At 45.4% G+C, this 22,749-nt stretch overlaps 1 protein-coding gene across 1 annotated transcript in view; it reads right to left on the bottom strand.

The window, feature by feature from the left end:
- The window catches only part of LAMA1 (laminin subunit alpha 1), a 549,300-nt gene that overhangs the window by 74,246 nt on the left and 452,305 nt on the right, over positions 1 to 22,749 (bottom strand). Inside the window, exons 49-52 of the mRNA XM_078687536.1 lie at positions 13,712 to 13,865; positions 12,386 to 12,530; positions 3,917 to 4,058; positions 1,584 to 1,698 (exon numbers count right to left, since the gene is read on the bottom strand). Of these exons, the coding sequence (XP_078543662.1) occupies positions 1,584 to 1,698; positions 3,917 to 4,058; positions 12,386 to 12,530; positions 13,712 to 13,865 (556 nt within the window). The remainder of the gene's footprint in view (positions 1 to 1,583; positions 1,699 to 3,916; positions 4,059 to 12,385; positions 12,531 to 13,711; positions 13,866 to 22,749) is intronic.

The raw sequence follows: 22,749 nt of genomic DNA, 5'->3' as shown, positions 1-22,749 counted from the left end.
CTCTCAGGGCGGACCTTCTGCAGACACCAATGAACAGATGCATGAATGTGCACCCAAGCACAGCTCCATGTAAAATGATTTCTGGGGCAAACACTACTTCTGATAGAGGACAACATATCCACCTAAAAGGCCTGCACCCACTGAAGTTGGCAGCAAATCATCCCACTGAGCAGGGCATGTGCCACATCTTGTTTGCGCATGGACTGGCTATGATGTCATATTTCTAGTGCTCAGCATAACTCGTCCATGCAAATGAAACTGAAACTCGGCAGTGCACAGAGAGATGGTTGAAGCCCCAGAGTTGAATAAAATAGCTACAGGCACTACTCTGTAGTGACATTTTAAATTGATCCTATCAGAGAACTGGCTCTCAGCACTGCTGTTAGCAGTGGGGAAACCAAAGGAGGCTCCCGGGAAATGTACCTGCTTGTTTAGTTTGCTGAGAAGAACTGCAGATCATGGCTCGTAGCAGTATGCAAGCAAATCACCCAAGGGCATATTAGCAAGAACCTCGTTAAAATGATCGCCGTTTTAGCAGCAGGAAACTGCCGCTAAAACAGCGATAATGGGCTTGCTAATATGCGTTATAGAATTCCAATAGAAGCCCAGGTTAGATGAGCAGGACATCTAACCTGGGCTTCTATTGGAATTCTCTAACGCATATTAGCAAGCCCATTATCGCCGTTTTAGCAGCAGTTTCCTGCCGCTAAAACGGCGATCATTTTAACGCGGTTCTTGCTAATGTGCCCCCCAGTGTCCAGCTGGGCAATGAGGTAACAAGCTCAGGCCATGAGGGAAGAACCTACAGGAATTCCCATGCAGTTTGATTCTGGGACCTCAATCCTACAGGGAGCAAACAATGTGCCTTACAACAGACTGACAGACTATACTAGTGGCCAGAGCATTGCTAGAGGGCGCAGAGGCAGTGGACAGCCAGCCTCTGCTGAGATAAAAACTACTTACTGCTAAAGCAGAGTGGCAGTTCTCACTGTATTACACACCACTCTCTATGAGTCTCAGTGACTGCCATATACCATGCAATTTGCGTGGCTCTGAACTCTCGCACGTGTGCAAGAAAGTACAGCGTGAAGTGGAGGCCTTTACGGCATTTTAGTTAATTCTCCCTAATTTGTCTATTGCCCAGATGTAACAAACAACACACCGAGTTGCACGAAAACTACCACCCTTGCAACCTCTAAATGACATGATGTGGCCTACTTAGCAGAATGATTCCTAGTAATTTCACACAAAAACAACCACTACCATAAAAAACTCAGAAGACAAGACTTTAACTATCCTGAATATTAAAACCTAAAATAAAACTGGTATTATGGTGCAGCAGATAAATGTAGGCACTTTGAACACTTTGCAGAGAACATTCTAAATTCTTCATTCAGTTTCTATTACTAGATTAAGTGTATCAAACTATAAGCTGCAGTAAAAATTACAGACTTTAAAGTTTGAAATCCAGTATTTTCACACTAACAGAATCAAATGAAACAGTGAATATACATTTTATTTTCAGGGCACAATTCATGACTCGTTTACATCAACCCACTTAATGGCACGTAAGTGACTCCTACCTCCAATTTGCAGCCCTTTCTTACGCCGTAGGAGTTACTTAACAAGTCAAAGTTAGAGCGTGCAATTTCCAAGCTCTTAATGCATCCCACAAATGACCTGCTGCTCAGCTCTTTTCTGAAACAAAAAAAACATAAAATCGTTCGGAGATTCATGCACCCTTCGGAAATGTTTAAATAATGAGCAGAAGGGCTAAGCTGCCCTAGCTAGGAGCATACTAATCCCACAAAGGTGTAAAGAAAACATAGTACATTAGCAATCCAACCACATTAACTTCCAACCAGGCACATTCTTCTAGGATTAACACACGAAGATATGCCATGCGGTCACAAATATAATAATTTATGTGCAACATAAATATGTCTCATTACCTGTTCTATATTATTATCTGCTTAACAATTTCTAATGTAACATAAGATTTAAAAATCATTGCTGGGCTCAGAAAGTACTTCCCGTAGGGTTGCATGAATTCAGTACTTGCATAGATGTGATTAAGAAAACAATGCCTACCATTTTATTTAATTTAGAATGCTTCATATTTAATTTAATTCTGAGTATGTACAACTGTATACGATGACCATAGCATGAAAATAATGGGCTGACGTCAAGTTGGCCAGTAACTGGCCTGTTCATTCGAACCCCATTAGCCCCTGCCACATTACTGATACCGTGGGCATTGATCATTTCAAAGGAAGTGGGTAAATACCTCTGTTAGAAGATAATGAGGAATAACGTGAGACTCTGGGTTTGCGCATGGAGTCATACAATTTGTTCACCGTTTTCAGAAGAATTGTAATCAGGACATTTTGACAGCTCTCTGCAGGCAATATGGCTGGCTGAAATTAAATCCCTGGGCCTGAGGTGAACCTGCATACCTTATGCTTCCCAATGGAGCTGGTAACTCCTGTTACCGGCTCCTTAGAGCATTATGGACCATTTGTAATGGGCTCCTGGGGGTCAAATGATAACTGCTTTACATTTATGGTATGCAAAAATGGGGACATTGCAGTGGATTGTATTTGTGGGTGTTTGCAAGACCAGGAACAAAGGTTTTGCTCCTATTTTTGCACTAGTGCCAGTTGATTGAGTTGTACTCGATCTGGTCCAGCACTCAGTGTTAACTGATTTTTAAATTAAAAATAAGTAAGAAAAGCTGCAAATTTGCTAACAACAAGCATATTAACAACATGTGTAAAAGCTGTTTGTGCCTTGGTGCCATAATTGCTAATCATGATGCCAAATCTCAGTGAGTACCTGCTACAATATTATTAGTTCTGAGCAGTTTCTGCACCAGGGAATTTGCAGCAGACGTCACATGTCGTCACTGAGGAGTCACACTAGTCTTTCAAGTGGCACAAATGATTTGTGCACTTGTTTTCAAATTAGCACCGAATAGGAAATGAGCTACTTTGATCTGAGTGTTCAACTCTAAACGAATTCACTGGATATAGTACATAGCGGTAATGTCGGGTGCAAAGACCTTTTTAGCTAATTTTCCCACAATTATAATGCAAAATGTCTGTATCAGGAGCACAATTTGTTGATCGCCTCAATTTAAAAAAAATTCTCTCAGTTTATCCTTGTTTTTACGGCATCAGATGCCCTAAGTGAGATGTTTATGCCCTGACGTGCGTCTTGGGCTCCCTGTGCCATAGAACTTGAGCTACATCCTACTAACGAGCCCCAAGTATGGAAAAACCAGTCTGGGATTGCGTGTGGTTCCATTCTCAGTTCCGGGTGGACTGTTTCCATGAAGAACACTGATCTGCATAAGGCAAGCACACCTTTGTCTAGAGTGGCATGGTGGATGAAAACTGGTGCAACCCGAGCGATTGCCAATGGCTAAGATTAATAAAAGTATTATATCCATCACCTTAAGGTTGTTTCACTTTAGCTCCAGCACCTAAATGAGACCAATACGATTTTCCTCTTTTTCAGCCAGTCTCGTACATAGCCATAAACTACACAGTAATACTTTTTCAAAACTCAGGCTGCAGCAGGTTGAAAAACACAAGCTATATCATATCAGTCTGTATTCAGTCATCAGATTAAATCATTCCAGTGAACAAAAATTTGAATCTGTGAAAATAATAGCAAAACAAGAAACAAATGTGCCACACCTGGAATCATCCATTTCATTAACTCCAACACTGTTTCAGACTATCTACTACCCAAAGTAAACCAACCTACATTGATGACATCAGAGGGGTGTCAGGCTTATGATCATTTGCAGACTAGCATGTCTAAGTCACATGTTTCTTTTTTCCACTGGGCGCAAATGCAATGTTTTGCAATAGTTATTCAGAGATTCTTGATTCCTCTTCAAATATATTACCTGACAGTCCTTGACCGTGGGAGTCCACCAATGTAAATTGGGTCCTTAGGGGAGCGATTAAGGTCTGCAGCATTGCCTGGTGATTCACCGCGCATGGTCTCATTCTGCCTTGAGTTAAAAGCATCCATAACAACTAGGTATCCTTGGGGAGAAGAAAAGCACATCTTAGCTGCAAAGGCCAAACTAAAACCGATATATGGTAACTTACAATCACCATGCGTCACCTTTTTTCACCTCTAGATCCTTAATACATTTTATAAAAACAGTGTATAGTTTACAGCAAGTTACTCTACTGCAGTGTCTTAATACCCACCATCCTTCACAAACGATCTGAACATTCCTAAAGTGGAAACCCCAAGACACACCTTTAAAATTCTACTCATATGTGACCCAATATTCCCAGTACAGCATGCAGAGTTTCTCACTACATGTGCCAAATTGAATTTAGGGTACTGTAACATAAAAGAGTTCCAAGAGATAACAAGCATTTACAATGCAACGGTCTCGCCTTTGCAAAAGTTAGCGCTTTTGGCATTGTAAATGACAAATGTTTTATTTATGTGTTGGTTTTGGAAACAGATAAATAAATGGCATTGTCATGAGCAGTAGAGAGTGAGTAGTAGAGAGTGAGTAGTAGAGAGAGTAGTAGAGAGTAATAGTGAGTAGTAGAGAGAGTAGTAGTGAGTAGTAGAGAGTGAGTAGAGAGTAGTAAGTGAGTAGTAGAGTGTGTAGTAGAGAGTAGTGAGTGTGTAGTAGAGAGTAGTGAGTGTGTAGTAGAGACTAGTGAGTGTGTAGTAGAGAGTGTGTAGTAGAGAGTGTGTAGTAGAGAGTGTGTAGTAGAGAGTGTGTAGTAGAGAGTGTGTAGTAGAGAGTGTGTAGTAGAGAGTGAGCAGTAGAGACTAGTGAGTGTGTAGTAGAGTGGTGAGTGTGTAGTAGAGTGGTGAGTGTGTAGTAGAGTGTGTAGTAGAGTGTGTAGGAGAATGTGTAGTAGGGAGTGTAGTAGAGTGTGTAGTAGAGAGTGTGTAGTAGAGAGTAGTGAGTGTGTAGTAGAGAGTGTGTAATACAGAATGTGAAGTAGAGAGATTGAAGTAGAGAGATTGAAGTAGAGAGATTGAAGTAGAGAGATTGAAGTAGAGAGATTGAGGTAGAGAGATTGAATTAGAGAGATTGAGGTAGAGAGATTGAAGTAGAGAGTGTGGAGTAGAGAGTGTGGAGTAGAGAGTGTGGAGTAGAGAGTGGAGAGTCTGTAGTAGAGTGTAGTAGAAAGTAGTGAGTGTGTAGTAGAGTAGTAGAGAATGTGTAGTAGAGTAGTAGAGAGTAGTAGAGGGTGTGTAGTAGAGTGTGTAGTAGAGCGTGTGTGTAGCAGAGTGTGTAGTAGAGTGTAGTAGAGTGTGTAGTGTAGAGTGTGTAGTAGAGAGTGTGTAGTAGAGTGTGTAATGTAGAGTATGTAATGTAGAGTGTGTAATGTAGAGTGTGTAATGTAGAGTGTGTAATGTAGAGTGTGTAGTAGAGTGTGTAGTAGAGTGTGTAGTAGAGTGTGTAGTAGAGTGTGTAGTAGAGTGTGTAGTAGAGTGTGTAGTAGAGTGTGTAGTAGAGAGTGTAGTAAGTAGTGACTGTAGTAGATAGTGTGTAGTAGAGAGTGTCTAGTATAGAGTGTGTCGAAGAGAGTAGTGGCTGTAGTAGTGAGTGTGTAGTGAGTGTGTAGTAGAGTGTGTAGTAGAGAGTAGTGACTGTAGTAGAGAGTGTGTAGTAGTGTGTAGTAGAGAGTAGTGACTGTAGTAGAGTGTGTAGTACAGTGTGTAGTAGAGAGTTGTGACTGTAGTAGATAGTGTGTAGTAGAGAGTGTCTAGTATAGATTGTGTCGAAGAGAGTAGTGGCTGTAGTAGTGAGTGTGTAGTGAGTGTGTAGTAGAGAGTAGTGACTGTAGTAGAGAGTGGGTAGTAGTGTGTAGTAGAGAGTAGTGACTGTAGTAGAGTGTGTAGTACAGTGTGTAGTAGAGAGTAGCGACTGTAGTAGAGAGTGTGTAGTAGAGTGTGTAGTAGAGAGTGTGTAGTAGAGTGTGTAGTAGAGAGTAGAGTGCGTAGCAGAGAGTAGTGACTGTAGTAGAGAGTGTGTAGTAGAGTGTGTAGTAGAGTGTGTAGTAGAGAGTGTGTAGTAGAGTGTAGTAGAGAGTAGAGTGCGTAGCAGAGAGTAGTGACTGTAGTAGAGAGTGTGTAGCAGAATGTGTAGTAGAGAGTAGTGACTGTAGTAGGGAGTGTGTAGTAGAGAGTAGTGACTGTAGTAGAGAGTGTGTAGTAGAGAGTGTGTAGTAGAGAGTGTGCAGTGATTTGAGTTTTACATCAAATTAAAAACGGGAACGGAACAAACTCATCCTATACATTATTGTGGTAGGTGCCCACGCATATAGGGTTAAATGATGCGTTAGATGCCACAGGTCCCACCAACACGCTTCCTTTATGATAGGAGAATGCCCAAAATCGCGGAGATTTGCTCTCTGCTCTTCCCGGATATTTGTATTTTCAAATGTATAATGTTATCCTGCTAAACGAAGACGATGCTCAAACTATAAAAGAAGAGGGTTTCACAGATATGTTAGTCCTTCCGGGCAAACGAAATGACCCAAAGAAAGATCAAGTGACAGTTTAGAGCTCCAAGTGAGTCTTAATAAAATCAGTGTCTGGAACGCATAGCATCAAAAAACGAGCGGGGCATCAAACTGCAGTGTCATTCAATCAAAGCTTCAAGGCTTCTGAGCGCTAGCCGAGAATTATTTTTTGTGAAGCACTAATCACTGTGGAAGGTGCCCCTGCTATCCCAGATGTGAGAAGTCAGTCTGATATGAAAATAAGCAGTATTTGGAATGAATGTATTTGGCAGGGGGAAGGTGGGGCGGCGCAAGACCGTACTGACGAGTGAACAGGAGCCATTTTGTACCGAGTGATTCTGCCTGTGTGCATGTAGACAAACCAGGCAGCAGCATGAGCATGTGATTCGGTAAAATAACAAGCATTTACAATGCAATGGTTTTGCCTTTGTTAAAGTTAGAGCTATTGGCATTGCTCTTGACACTCTGAAGCTCCACTCTGCACTCTGAAGCTCCACTCTGCACTCTGAAGCTCCACTCTGAAGCTCCACTCTGAAGCTCCACTCTGAAGCTCCACTCTGAAGCTCCACTCTGAAGCTCCACTCTGAAGCTCCACTCTCCACTCTGAATCTCCACTCTGAATCTCCACTCTCCACTCTGAATCTCCACTCTGAATCTCCACTCTCCACTCTGAAGCTCCACTCTGAAGCTCCACTCCGAATCTGCACTCTGAATCTGCACTCTGCACTCCGAAGCTCCACTCCGAAGCTCCACTCCGAAGCTCCACTCTGAAGCTCCACTCTGAAGCTCCACTCTGAAGCTCCACTCTGAAGCTCCACTCTGAAGCTCCACTCTGAAGCTCCACTCTGCACTCTGAAGCTCCACTCTGAAGCTCCACTCTGCACTCTGAAGCTCCACTCTGCACTCTGAAGCTCCACTCCGAAGCTCCACTCCGAAGCTCCACTCTGAAGCTCCACTCTGAAGCTCCACTCTGAAGCTCCACTCTGAAGCTGCACTCTGAAGCTCCACTCTGCACTCTGAAGCTCCACTCTGCACTCTGAAGCTCCACTCTGAAGCTCCACTCCACTCTGAAGCTCCACTCCACTCTGAAGCTCCACTCTGAAGCTCCACTCTGAAGCTGCACTCTGAAGCTGCACTCTGAAGCTCCACTCTGCACTCTGAAGCTCCACTCTGCACTCTGAAGCTCCACTCTGAAGCTCCACTCTGAAGCTCCACTCTGAAGCTGCACTCTGAAGCTCCACTCTGCACTCTGAAGCTCCACTCTGCACTCTGAAGCTCCACTCTGAAGCTCCACTCCACTCTGAAGCTCCACTCCACTCTGAAGCTCCACTCCACTCTGAAGCTCCACTCTGAAGCTCCACTCCGAAGCTCCACTCTGAAGCTCCACTCTGAAGCTCCACTCTGCACTCTGAAGCTCCACTCTGAAGCTCCACTCTGAAGCTCCACTCTGCACTCTGAAGCTCCACTCTGAAGCTCCACTCTGAAGCTCCACTCTGAAGCTCCACTCTGCACTCTGAAGCTCCACTCTGAAGCTCCACTCTGAAGCTCCACTCTGCACTCTGAAGCTCCACTCTGAAGCTCCACTCTGAAGCTCCACTCTGCACTCTGAAGCTCCACTCTGAAGCTCCACTCTGAAGCTCCACTCTGAAGCTCCACTCTGAAGCTCCACTCTGAAGCTCCACTCTGAAGCTCCACTCTGAAGCTCCACTCTGCACTCTGAAGCTCCACTCTGCACTCTGAAGCTCCACTCTGCACTCTGAAGCTCCACTCTGCACTCTGAAGCTCCACTCTGAAGCTCCACTCTGAAGCTCCACTCTGAAGCTCCACTCTGAAGCTCCACTCTGAAGCTCCACTCTGCACTCTGAAGCTCCACTCTGAAGCTCCACTCTGCACTCTGAAGCTCCACTCTGAAGCTTCACTCTGCACTCTGAAGCTCCACTCTGAAGCTTCACTCTGCACTCTGAAGCTCCACTCTGAAGCTCCACTCTGAAGCTCCACTCTGAAGCTCCACTCTGAAGCTCCACTCTGAAGCTCCACTCTGAAGCTCCACTCTGCACTCTGAAGCTCCACTCTGCACTCTGAAGCTCCACTCTGCACTCTGAAGCTCCACTCTGCACTCTGAAGCTCCACTCTGAAGCTCCACTCTGAAGCTCCACTCTGAAGCTCCACTCTGCACTCTGAAGCTCCACTCTGAAGCTCCACTCTGAAGCTCCACTCTGAAGCTCCACTCTGCACTCTGAAGCTCCACTCTGAAGCTCCACTCTGCACTCTGAAGCTCCACTCTGAAGCTTCACTCTGCACTCTGAAGCTCCACTCTGAAGCTTCACTCTGCACTCTGAAGCTCCACTCTGAAGCTCCACTCTGAAGCTCCACTCTGAAGCTCCACTCTGAAGCTCCACTCTGAAGCTCCACTCTGCACTCTGAAGCTCCACTCTGAAGCTCCACTCTGAAGCTCCACTCTGAAGCTCCACTCTGAAGCTCCACTCTGCACTCTGAAGCTCCACTCTGAAGCTCCACTCTGAAGCTCCACTCTGAAGCTCCACTCTGAAGCTCCACTCTGAAGCTCCACTCTGAAGCTCCACTCTGAAGCTCCACTCTGCACTCTGAAGCTCCACTCTGAAGCTCCACTCTGAAGCTCCACTCTGCACTCTGAAGCTCCACTCTGAAGCTCCACTCTGAAGCTCCACTCTGCACTCTGAAGCTCCACTCTGAAGCTCCACTCTGCACTCTGAAGCTCCACTCTGAAGCTCCACTCTGCACTCTGAAGCTCCACTCTGCACTCTGAAGCTCCACTCTGAAGCTCCACTCTGAAGCTCCACTCTGAAGCTCCACTCTGAAGCTCCACTCTGAAGCTCCACTCTGAAGCTCCACTCTGAAGCTCCACTCTGAAGCTCCACTCTGAAGCTCCACTCTGAAGCTCCACTCTGCACTCTGAAGCTCCACTCTGCACTCTGAAGCTCCACTCTGCACTCTGAAGCTCCACTCTGCACTCTGAAGCTCCACTCTGCACTCTGAAGCTCCACTCTGCACTCTGAAGCTCCACTCTGAAGCTCCACTCTGAAGCTCCACTCTGAAGCTCCACTCTGAAGCTCCACTCTGAAGCTTCACTCTGAAGCTTCACTCTGCACTCTGAAGCTCCACTCTGAAGCTCCACTCTGAAGCTCCACTCTGAAGCTCCACTCTGAAGCTCCACTCTGAAGCTCCACTCTGAAGCTCCACTCTGCACTCTGAAGCTCCACTCTGAAGCTCCACTCTGAAGCTCCACTCTGAAGCTCCACTCTGCACTCTGAAGCTCCACTCTGAAGCTCCACTCTGAAGCTCCACTCTGAAGCTCCACTCTGAAGCTCCACTCTGAAGCTCCACTCTGAAGCTCCACTCTGCACTCTGAAGCTCCACTCTGAAGCTCCACTCTGAAGCTCCACTCTGAAGCTCCACTCTGAAGCTCCACTCTGCACTCTGAAGCTCCACTCTGAAGCTCCACTCTGAAGCTCCACTCTGAAGCTCCACTCTGAAGCTCCACTCTGAAGCTCCACTCTGAAGCTCCACTCTGAAGCTCCACTCTGAAGCTCCACTCTGAAGCTCCACTCTGCACTCTGAAGCTCCACTCTGCACTCTGAAGCTCCACTCTGAAGCTCCACTCTGAAGCTCCACTCTGCACTCTGAAGCTCCACTCGGAAGCTCCACTCTGAAGCTCCACTCGGAAGCTCCACTCGGAAGCTCCTCTCGGAAGGGGCAAAGATCGGAGCATCACGGAACTAAAACAAATATAAACAAGGCAGTGAGTGCAGCACCGCCTTAGCAGTGGGATAGCAGCCTTGATAACATCGGAGCAGCCCCTGCGCCCGGCCTCAAAACAATAAAGGCAACTCTAGAATGCAGATTTACCTGTATCCCGCAAGTGATGTACGCAGATGGGAAAGAAACAAATAGCAACCTTGGAGAGCTGGCGGGGCAGGCAAACACAGCATCGGGAGACGCAATATAAATAAAATAACAGCTAGTATCAAATTATACAAAAGCCCAACGTAACGAATTGCTCAAAAAAGTCAAACATCATGTGTACATGAAGACGCAATATAAATTAAAAAAAAAAAACAGCCACCAACAGATTAAAGAAAAGCCCCTCCATAGCGGATCGGTAAATAAACTCCAAACGCATCTGTTTATGCAGCATCACACAACCCACATGCCCGTAATATTAAACAAACAAGTGATAGCCGCAAACCTTATCATTTAAATTAGTTAAAAAGCCGTTGTCCGAGCACCCGTGAATTGCCTGAGAGCTGGGGTACAAGCCTTCGCCAATGCAGAACGGGCACAGAGAGGCAGCCTGCTGTGGCGGAGCGCAAAATGATGCCCCCCCTGCAGAATGCGAAGAGGCCCCGAGGCTCTTGAGTATAAAGCATGCCTCGCAGATATGTAATGAGCTTGGGCTGAATAGGATCCCCCCGAAAGGCTGCAGGGTTTCTGCATGTTAGCCCCTAAAGAGCGGTAACATTATTAAAGCCGGTTTATGAGGTAATGGACAAAGTAAATGACTTCAACTAAAAAGGGTGTAAAAAAGGGCCGTGTCTTGATTTCGAGTGCTCGATCGGTTTATGAATTATGTGATGACTCGGTTCAGATATGGGGTCCAGGATCAGTACATATCCAAACGCCTTACGCTATCGGCTTGGATAGAAAGTATTGTAACCAAACTCGAGGGGACTTCAGAAGTACAGTGCCATAAAATTCAGCCATCAATGTTTAAAACTAAATAAAAAGGTAGCGTCCCAAAAAAATAAATAAATAAATAGCGCCTTCGGGTAAAGTCCGCGCTATATAAAAATGCATAAATAACTAACTAAATACATACCGCAAATCACTGCCGTCACTCTGCCGGCCTGCGACCAGGAAGTCAGGCAGGCCGGCGCGTCAACAGGAAACAGGAAGTAGGAGGGCGGGAGCCTACCCCGCCTCCCACGGAAGAGCCGCGATTGGACGGAGCCGCCGTGTTTGGAGCACCGGAGCAGGCAGGAGCCTACCCTGCGCCCCGGTGCAGAAGGAGGTAAGAAGAGTCCTGCTGCCGGGCCCTGCAGCTGAGGAGAGCCGCCGCACGAAGGAAGCCGGTGAGTGCGTTGCTGAGCGGGGAAGGGGGAGGCGGGGGGCGCGGGGAAGGGGGAGGCGGGGGGCGCGGGGAAGGGGGGGGGCGCGGGGAAAGCATGTGCGGGCGGGCGGGCTTTGTATGTATGTGTGCGTGCGTGTGACTGTGGGGGAGGGGGGTGTGTGTGTGTGAGCGAGTGTCTGTGTGCCTGTATGTGTGTGCCTGCGTGTGCATGCGCTCGCCTGTGTGTGCGTGCGTGCGTGCATGCAGAGGGGTGGGGGCTGCCTGCCTGCGTCTGTAAAAGCAAGGGCTGTGAGTTACTCTGCGCATGCGCGGGGGCAAGCCTGTTCATTCCAAGCCAGCCTCAGCCAGCCTCGGGAAAAACGAAAGTAATAAAAAAGCGAAACTGACACTGCCACTGCAGACAATGCTGCGCGCTCCCGAGGTGAAATCCGGCACTGAAAACGCTCGTAACACTTTGGTGTCCACTCTCCTAAAAACGGATCACATTAGTTGTCGAGCTGACAGCATTCATGCTTCGCATGAATGCTAACGTCAGCTCGACCTAAAAATGTGTAGCCACTGGATGCTACCCCCCAAAAAAAATGTATATATGTCTGACTAGGCCTAGGAGTAAGTCTCACCATATCAGATAATGCACCAATCTGCCAATCTCTTAGAACACGGACTACTACTTTAAAGAGGACTTTTAACAATTTGCAAAGTATACTAAATACTTGAAATCCTTTCAATTCCATTCAGTCCAGTGGTTGTAACACACCTTTTTTCTTATTTCGACCATAGGACAGCATATACCAAGCTCCATCGTTGTATCTTTTCTCTGTAGTCATTACAAGTGGTCCAGAGCCGAGATCAATAGTCAACCTAACTCTCCCATCTACCAATTCAAATGATAAGAAATCTCTCTGCAAGAAAGAAAATTACTTTTATGAATAAAAATAAAAGAGAAAAATATAAATTCAATTTATGTATATATAATGCAGTATTGGATATAATAGAAATGCAGTTTTACAAAATGGTCTCTTTTGTAGCAAGAGATCTATTTAGCACAATACTACTAAAAGTTTGCAGAACTTAAACAGAGCAGTCCTGATTTGCTAATATATGTCGAAATCTATGAATCCGAAACTTAACTTACACCTTTGATTTTTATTGATTTCTGCATAGTTGTGGATCTACAAAAATCTATGACCTTACACTGAAAATTTAAACAGAAATGGTAGATTATTCACTCCTAATTGCATATTTTCTCCAGTTTTTTGCCATTAAGAGAGAGCAATATTGTTGTGAAAATATATTGGGGAGGTTTATTTTTTTACCATCGTCCCTCCATAGAGTGAGTACTTTAAACTTTTGAGCAAGGGCCACAAAGTATGGTCTGTGGTGTGACCGAGGGCTGCACTGTGGCGGTAGGGGGTCCTGGGTGGATCAGGTATTGTATAAGGAAGTCTAAAACAATTTAAATAAACGGGCAATCATTTATTTGCAGGTTCATTAAATGTAAGTGGTACAGGACACTACGGTAGTTACTTCATTAACCTGCATATAAATGCCTGCTGGTTTATTTAACCTTTTTTTAGACTTCCTTATACAATCCCTGGTCCTTCCAGGACCCCTACCACCACAGGGTGGCCCTCGGTCGCAGGACTATGCTTCATTAAATTTCTCCAACCCAGCAAGGACTTTATTCACCAACAGTGGACAAGAAATGCCCATCTGGGTTCAAGAATGCTATCTTTTCTTTTGCTCCAGGTTCTCAGGCTCCATACCAATCTGCCAGTACCCTGATGTCAAATTGAAAGTACTGAGAAATGTGGCTACCAACAATCGGTCAATTAATTCATGAGCTCTTGGTATAGGGTGTAGGAAGCTGGTTCTTTGTTCTTTATGTGATATGCCAATATTTGGTTATATTGTGTTACTTGTCGTTTAATATGCATATCTTGGCGCAAGTGTAATTCATCTATGTCAACATCATGCAAAACATTAATTCTGAATTCTCACACTAATAAAACTAATATAAAACTTCATGTTTGATAGTAGTGCACCAAAAGGATAAATTAATTGCTGGGTCAGAACTGCTCACCATTCCATCGGAAGCTAAATACAGGAGAAGCCCATTCTGTGAGAGGGTGCTGAAATGCATTTCTATGTATGTGGTTTCAGGTCGCAGGATCTTCTCTACTATAGAATATCCACTGCCATCAAACTGGAATGAAGTGTCTCTTTTCTCACTGGAACTACAAAATAAAGCAAGTAAATTAGAAGTCATAGAACAAGATGAAAAACAAAAGCTGATATTTATCTTTATATTGCAAAACTAATTTTCAGCACATCAATTTGATTTGAACTAACCCTCTAAAAGCACAAGGTCAATAATCAATAACTCTCTTTGGATGAAGTACTTACTGAATGCTGTATTTAAATGCCACTACAATCTCAATTTGATTTCTTAACTGTGTGGATTAACATTAAATTCCACAACCCTCAACTTTCATCAAGCTGTCTAACTGGAACGGTCACTCTTGTATTTTTTTGAGCTCTTGTTTCCACCACAGACAGACCGACGAACTATCTGAATGATTCCAAAATGGCCTTTGAGCACATCGAACTCAAAGTCACTCATAACAGGCTCTCTGGAAAAGGTAGTGGCTATGTCCTTAGCTATATTATTACCATTCATACTTTGAATGAAGTGAGAACAAATGTAATACTGTTAGCACACATTAAAATGGAAAGAGAATACAACAAGGTTTTTATACAAGAAGTGCCTATCTTTAAAGAAGGGTGTTATAAAGAATCCCAGTAATAATAAACAGGAATCTAACATGTGATAGTAAAATTATGGATTAAAGCCCAAATGGTGGCCACAAGTAACAAAGCTGTTATGGAGGTCCAGTTGATCATGGTCATTGCTGAATAAACAATTTCATTTTAGTTCTCCAAAAGGATAACTTGCACAAGGTTGAACAATCTCGCTAGAGGTCAAGATCTAAAATTATTAATAAAGCTCAGTAACAATCCTCTTTTTGCCACTCCCATCTGAAGGAGTTTGTGCAATTCCGAAAATCGAATCTATTGCATCATCTTTGCACGCTGCTTTGAGTAAATTTAATGAAAATTAACAATACCTGAGAAGAGAGAGTTTTCATGCTTTCTTTTAGGTTTCAATCCTTAGTAAAAATACAAATAATACCAAGGGATGCTTCCTCGTGCTCTCCAAATGCAGCATGTTATGTGAGGTACCTTAACAATATTTCCTGCAAGTAGACAGTGCAACATCACCTGAGCACTACCTAAGCATCAGTGCAGAATCGCTTCAGCTCCAGTCAGCGTCACTCAGCACCACTTCAGCAGCACCACCACCTAAGCAGCACCTGAGCACCACCACGACACCAGCACAGCAGCACCTCAGCATCACTCAGCCCCAGTACACCACTAACTCAGCTCCAGCACAGCACAACCTCAGCACCACCTCAGCACCAGCGCACCACCTCTGCACCAATGCAATAGCATCTCACTACGAGCACAGTACTACCTCAGCATCAGTGTACCACCAGAGTACCACCTCAGTATCACCTCAGCATCAACGCAACACCACCTCATCATCAGCGCAGCACAACCTCACCATCTGCAAAGCACTATCTCAGCATCAGCACAGCACCACCTCTTCATAAGTGCCCTACCACCTGTGCAGAACCAACTCAGCACCAGCCCAGCACCACCTCTGTACCAACACAGCATAACCTCAACATCATGTGGCCTGGAAACACGGCGTTTCCCCGGGCTTTTTTGCCGGTTCTTATATGAGGAGACCGCATTTGGACATGATGCTGGAATGAGACAAGGCTCGCCTGTGTGATACGTGGTAAGAGCGTTGCAGTTTAAACAAAGGGTTAAGGTGAAATACTGAATGCCCTTAATAGATTGGGAAAGGAAAAAAGAGCGTGTGTGTTCCCAAGGTCTTTTGTAATGCTGGGACATATAAATGTTGGAAACTGAAACTGGATTTACTGGTCGTAGCTTAAAACCTGAAAGCTACATGTCGTGCTGTTTGGACATAAGGAGAAAGCGGTTTTGCGTTTTGCAGGTAAATGAGGCTACTATGGTTGTGTGGCTCAATTTTGACATGAGTACGTGGGTATGATGTAAATGTGGCGAACAAACTTGAATGGGGTCATTAAGTGATCCTAACAGTTCACGTTCATTTGCATTTACCTCTAGTCTATACTTGTTGAGGAGATTGTCCCTCATGAAGTTGCTAAACTATATTTTTTTCTTGCAGAAGTAAGGACAACATAAGTGTCTTTTTTATGAAACAGGGCTATTAAGGTTTTATAGCTCCTGTGTGATGAGGTGACTAGCTGGTACGAGGGGCCTTGGCTACTACCGGATAAATATAAATAATATATATGCCTGGCGATAAATTTATACAGTTTGAATGCATTAATTAGAATTCTATACTGGCTGGATGTGCTTTTAACGAACCTCCTTTTGTTTGAACAGTCACTGGGGGCCTCATTTATGTGGCTGTGTGTCACTTTTACGCCGCCCATGCGTCACTTTTTGTGATGCACCAGTGGCGTAAAAAAATGCGCCTTGTTGCGCCATATTTACAAAGTGACGCATCTAGGTAGATGCGTCACTTTGTAAACTCCTGCGCCACATTATACCTGTGCCAGGTATAATGTATGCAAGGGGGTCGTAGGACGCAGTGACATATATGAGATTTCACTGTGCCACTTCTAGGACGCAAATGCGTCAATATCTTACGCCTGCCTCACAGCAGGCGTAAGACTGATGAAGGCCATTTCACATGGGGCCTGCCCCATGTGAAAGGACACATTGCTGGAGTTGCGTCACTTTTGTGACACACTCCAGCAATGCGTCACTTTTGCGCCCTACAGATACGTCAGAAATACTGACTTATCTGTAACTCCTTGCGACATGATGCGTCATACAGTAAATATGGCGCATCAATCATGTCGCAAGGAGGGCGCACTGAGAAGTCACGCATCGCTGCTTTCATGCAGCGATGCGTCACTTCTCATAAATAAGGCCCTGGGTGTTTACAGTAAGGGTCCAGATAAGGTGGACAAAGTCCTCGTGCCCTGAAGAAATTACCACTACAATTGACAATTAAACATGTCGGACCAACTTTACTTGGTCTGCAAACATGCAGTTTGTTTTTATTTTGAATAAGCCCACGAGTTTAGAATAAAGTGGTTTACTGTGGGGCTTATCTCAATTTTAATTACACGGGGTTGAATTGTGTGATTTTTACACATATGTTCACCTGTCTCACCGGTTTTCTGGAACAAATTATTTTTGTTTTGTTTTTCACGAGGTAGCAACCTATGATGATAAACATAGGCCTAACTGGTGATATTTAACCAGGAAGCCCCTTTGGTGGTGCGCATGTGCGGTGCTACCTCGTTTTCTCAAATTTTTCACTTTTTCACACATTTGTGTGTTATATACACCTGTTGGTATGGGGTATTTTTCTGGAACTCAGTGATTGTTGATTCGCAGGCTGGTTCTTTTAACAGTAACACGTATGGCGATTATGAGTAGAGACAATACTCCCAAGAAAGTGAAGGGTTGTTGTTGAGGAAGAAAATAAACTTTCAATCCCACTCATGAAGTAATAAAAAATGTTGCTATTACAAATTAGGTCTAATTGTTGGTGTTTAAGACTGAGTGGGGGGGGGGGGCAACCTCATTTGTTTTTCCCCCTTAAACTCCTTAGTGTATAGAACCTTCTCTTCAAGTCTGGTGCTCTCCCCGACACCTTTGCCCTTTCCTTCTCAGTAGCCTTTTGACGTTGAAGGTTTATTCAAGGGGAGGCCACCATGGGTGCTTTACTTCTGGGGCCCATCATGTTAATTTTGTCTTGAATTTCCTTCGGTTGCCAAGTGCTTCGTCGCCGAAGTAGTCTTATACAGCTCAAGTACGACATCTTCAGCTTGGCCCCAGAGTGTTTTTTGACATTACCTAGCTCTGCTTTCAAGGTCCCCCTCCTTGGGTTTACTTGTCAGCTACTTCGTCTTGGTTTCACTGACCTCCTCTACTTCAGCGTCTGAGCCTTCTGCCTGTGCCACTTCTCGATATTGTCTTCTTTCTCACTTGACCGTCTGAGGTCCCTCAGTGACAAGCCCCCTTTCTTTTATATCTACTTGAGTAATGTTCTCGCCTCTGTTTTTGCTTGCTCTCAGGGTCTTAGGCCTGAATTCGGAGCACGCTTCACAGGTCTTAGTGTCGTGGTCCATCGGCAGGCAGATATTGCAGACCTTGTGGTTGGTCTACTGAGTGAATTTTCAGTGGCACTCAGGGCAGAACATAAAGGAGGTATGTTTCATTTCCATGGGCGATTCTCTCTTCCCTTCTGTGCATTCACTGTCTAAGTGGTCGACGACTTGGGCAGTCGGCTGCCTTCTCTGTTGAATTCCATCACTTGCTCAGTGTTCTTCTGAGTTTTGGTGTTCTCGCTTTCGGTTATCATCCTTTCTTCTCTTTTTATTTAGCATTCCTACATTATACATTGAAACTTCTCTTGGTGCCTTCAGCACTTCAGCTGGTGCGTTGAGACCCAACTGCAAAGACAAGAATCTGAGGATGGCGACCACACACAGAGGCTTCCAGGGTGCACGTCTGATGTCATAGGAGGATGGATATAACATCAAATGGCTAAGACTACTCTAAAGAAAAGAGAGAAAGACTAACAACAAGATTCCGGACCTGACCACTAGATGGCGGAATAGTACACAGCATGTGAATCCAGAAAAGGATTCATGCTGCAAAACCATGGTTGTCTGGCCTGTGCTGGAGTCACCAGGATAAGGGTGGGGGAGGTTTGCCTCAGCTTCATGAAAACGAATAGTTTCTTACCTGTCGGTGTAGTTTTGCAGCTTGAAGATTTTCTGGATTCACTATGCTGTGCATTATTCCACGGTCTAGTGGTTGGGTCCGGAATCGTAGTATTTATTTTTTATTTTTATTTTTTTGGTAGTGCAAGTGGGCATTGACGTCCCACCATTTGGTGTCCTTCCTGTGACGTCGGCATGCTTCCCCCGGAAGCTCCCACCTTTGGGCGCCATCTTTGGATTCTTTTTTTTCTTGTTTTTGTGCCATCTTTGTTTATCTTTTTCCATTCCTCTTAAGTCCTTTTCCCATTTAAAGGAACTATAATGTTGTCTCCTAAAGTTTCTAAATCTATATTTCTTTTTTTGTCTTTTTCCTCCTGTCTCATCTTTCAGGTGGAGGTGGGTGGGTTCGCTAGTGAATCCAGAAAATCTTCAAGCTGCAAAACTACACCGACAGGTAAGAAACTATTCGTTTTGCAGCATGAATCTTTCTGGATTCACTATGCTGTGCATAGACTTTGTAGCGGTTTGTTAGGTTTGCGGCGGCTGGGTGGAAGATGAGCGTTGGTTGTTGAATATATGTTGAAGCACCCTTTGTCCTACTAGTGCTTCCTTGTTTGTTCATCTGTATATCCACGCAATAGTGCTTAGCGAACGTGTGTACTGAAGCCCATGTTGCCGCCAGGCAGATGTCTTGGATGGGTGTGTTTGCCAGGAAGTCTATTGTTGCTCCTTTTTTCCTGGTAGAGTGGGCTTGTGCCCCTCCTAGTAGTTCTTAGCCTGCCTGCTTGTGGCAGAATTGGATAGTTTGTGTGATCCATCTTGCAATGGTGCTTTTTGTAACTGGTCTTTCCAGGAAACTGCTTGCAAAGGACACAAAGAACTGCTTTGTTTTCCTGTGATCTTTCGTTCTTTCAATATAATGCATTACTGCCCTTCTAGCGTCCAGAGTGTGCAGTGCTCTCTCCGCGCTTGTGGATGGTTTCTGAAAGAAACTTGGTATCTGTATTGTTTGGTTCATGTGGAACCTTGACACCACATTTGGCATAAAGTGTGGGTCTGTTCTCATTACCACCCTGTCATTGTGAATTTGAATGTAGGGTTCTTGTAGTGTTAGCGCTTGCAGTTCGCTTACCCTGTGTAGCGAGGTGATTGCTACCAAAGAGGCTGTCTTTATTGTGAGCATCTGTAGTAAGGCTTTGTGGATGGGTTCAAAAGGCGCTTTCATAAGCTCTGTTAGAACTATATTAAGGTTCTATGCCATTGGAGCCATCCTTTTTGGTGGGGCGATCCTTTTAGCCCCTTCCCGGAATCTCTTTACCACCTGGGATCTAAAGAAGCTTTTCCCAGTCTCCCCTCTTGTGTAGACTACTATCGCTGCTAGGTGTACTCTCAGCGAGGTACAGCTTAGGTTTGTTTTTAGCAAGTGTGTTAAATATTTTAGCACTGTTGATTCCTTGGTGATTTTCTTGTGCAGCTTTTCCCTGATGCACCATAGTGTGAACCATTTCTATTTTGCTACATAGCACCTCGGTGTGGTAGGCCTCCTTGCCTCACACAGCACCCGCAGTGTGCTATCTGGGAGTTTTAGGTGTGCATACTCTATGTCTTCAGGAGCCAGGCTGCTAGGCAGAGGCTCTTTGGCTCTGGGTGCAGCACCTGCCCATTTTGCATGGAGAGCAAGTCTTTTCTTCTTGCCAACTTGTGTGGCGGGCCCTGCGCCATCTCCACTATTTGTGAAAACCAGGACTGTCTGGCCCACTGTGGTGCTACCAGAATCAGTGTCATGTTGCTGGTTCTGCATTTGCTGAGCACTCTGTGTACCAGTGGTATCGGGGGAAAAGTGTAGGCAAATGTCTTCGACCAGCTTATCCATAGGGCATTTCACTGGGATTGTTCCCCTGGCTGTCTGGATGCGAAGTATTGGCATTTTGCATTCTGGTGTGTTGCAAACAGGTCTATTTTTGGGGTCCCCCACTTCTAGAATAGCTTTTGCGTTTCCTGTGTATTGAGCTCCCACTCGTGGGATGCTGATGTCTGTCTGCTGAGCCTGTCTGCCTCCATGTTGTCTTTTCCTGGTAGGTGTATTGCCAAGAGGTCTATTTGTAGCGGGATGGCCCATCTCCATATTTCCTGCGCTAGGTTGGATAGCGCTACTGATTGTGTGCCTCCCTGTTTGTCGATGTAGAACATCGTTGTGGTGTTGTCGGTTTGCACCAACATTCACTTCCTGTACAGTTGTTTCTGGAAGTCTTTCAGGGCAAGGAACACAGTCTTTAGTTCCAGGTAGCTGATGTGTCTGATCGCATCGGGAGTCCACAGACCCCTCACCTTGAGCTGGTTCATGTGTGCTCCCCATCCCATCTGGGATGCGTCAGTGGTGATGGTCACTGTTGGGGTTGGTGGTGTTAAAGGCTTCCCCCTTGTTATGTTCTCTTTGTTCCACCACGCTATCTCCTCTTGCACTGCGTGTGTTACAACCACTAGATCTTTCCAACTCCCTGTAGCTTGTGACCATTGTTGTTGCAGCAATTCCTGGAATGGTCTCATGTGTAGTCCTATATTTGGGACTTGCAGTATGCAGGACGCCATCAGCCCCATGAGCTTGCTCGCTGTCCTCACTGTCAGAGCTTGCCCCTTCCGGTATTGATGTGTCTCCTTCAGCAGGGCAAGTGTTCTCTTCTCGCTGAGGAACACCTTGCTCTGAATGGTGTTGATCTGTGCGCCCAAGAAGATCTTCACCTGTTCTGGTTCTATTGAGGATTTCCCACAGTGTATTGAGAATCCCAGTTCTGTCAGCGTCTGTGTGACCCGCTGTGCGTGTATTTGGCATTGTTTGTAGGAACTTGCCTTTATCAGCTAGTCGTCGAGGTAGGGGTATACATGAATCCCCTCCCTCCGTAGGTGCGCAGCTACAGCTGCGAGGCATTTTGTGAAGACCCTTGGTGCGGATTTTAGTCCGAAGGCCAGGGCTGTTAACTGGTAGTGTGCTTTGTCGATGGCAAATCTTAGTAGATGTTTGTGCTGTCTGTTCATGGGAATGTGTAGGTAGGCGTCTTTGAGGTCTTTGGTGGACATAAAATTTCCATCCCTTATCTGAGAAATAACCTCCTGTAGGGATGTCATTTTGAATTTTTGAATCTTTATGTATTGGTTTAGGAACCGTAGGTCCAGGATGGGTCTTAACGTTTCGTCCACCTTTGGTACGAGGAAGTAGTTTGAGTACACTCCCTTGTTTCTTTCTTTGTACGGTACTGTTTCTATCGCCTCCTTGTGGAGGAGTTCTTGTGCTTCCTGTAGGAGGAGCGCAAGTGGAAGAGGTGTGGCGCCGCGGCCAGGGCGACTGACGCTGGAATCTGGGGACCACGGTTCGATCCCCGGCTACGGCGGCAGGTCAGCCCAGCACCATGTGACTCTGGGCAATAGCTCGCTTAATCTTCCCGACGGCCCCCCAGCGCCTAGAGACCCTTTCGGGTGATTGTGCGCTTTACAAATGTGGACTTTACTTTACTTTAAGTTCTTTTGTGGAGCGAGTCTTGCTTTTTGGCCTCCTGTTTGGTGGTTTCTTTTCCAGTTCTATACAGTATCCGAACTGTATGATGTTCAGTATCCATTTGTCTGTTGTTATTTTCTTCCACTCCTGGAAGAAGTGTCTTAGACTGCCTCCTACTGGTGTTACATGTTCGTTGATCTCTCTTTTGTGTGCGTGTAATTGTTTTTTGAGTCCTTTGTTGTGCCGCTCCCGTAGAGGTATTGTGTGGGTGGGCACATACGGTGCAGGGGAGTCACTTAGAGGTGGGTTGCTGGCCCCCTCTTCTTGTTTGCCCTCGTCCATTCGATCGCCCTCGAAAGGACTGGCCCCTAGGTTGGTACTGCCAGGTTTGCTGTTGCTGACCCTGCTGCGCTTGATTGTTGCCCTAATAGGTCTGTTGGAAGGTCTGGTGGGACGTTCCCAGCTGGTTTCCTCCTCTGCCGTTTGGTCTCCTTGAGGGGGTGCCCCTTCTCATATCTCTGAACTGCAGCGCTCCCATGAATCTCGCAGTTTCATTCTCTTTCTTGAGCTACGTCAGTTTGTCATCTACTGGTGCCCTAACAGCGTTTCCCCATTGAAGGGTGTGTTTAAAATATTATTCTGGACTTCCGCCTTGAAACCTGAGATCCTCAGCCAGGCATGCCTCCTCTCTGATATCCCCACCATCATGAGTCTGCTAGATGTGTCTGCCGCATCCAGGGCTGATTTGAGGCAGGAATTTGTCATGTT

This window comes from Lissotriton helveticus, chromosome 4_1 (assembly GCF_964261635.1).
Source record: "Lissotriton helveticus chromosome 4_1, aLisHel1.1, whole genome shotgun sequence".
Taxonomy (NCBI): domain Eukaryota; kingdom Metazoa; phylum Chordata; class Amphibia; order Caudata; family Salamandridae; genus Lissotriton; species Lissotriton helveticus.
The sequence above is the reverse complement of the archived record's forward strand: the minus strand, read 5'-3'. Positions and strand labels throughout refer to the sequence as shown.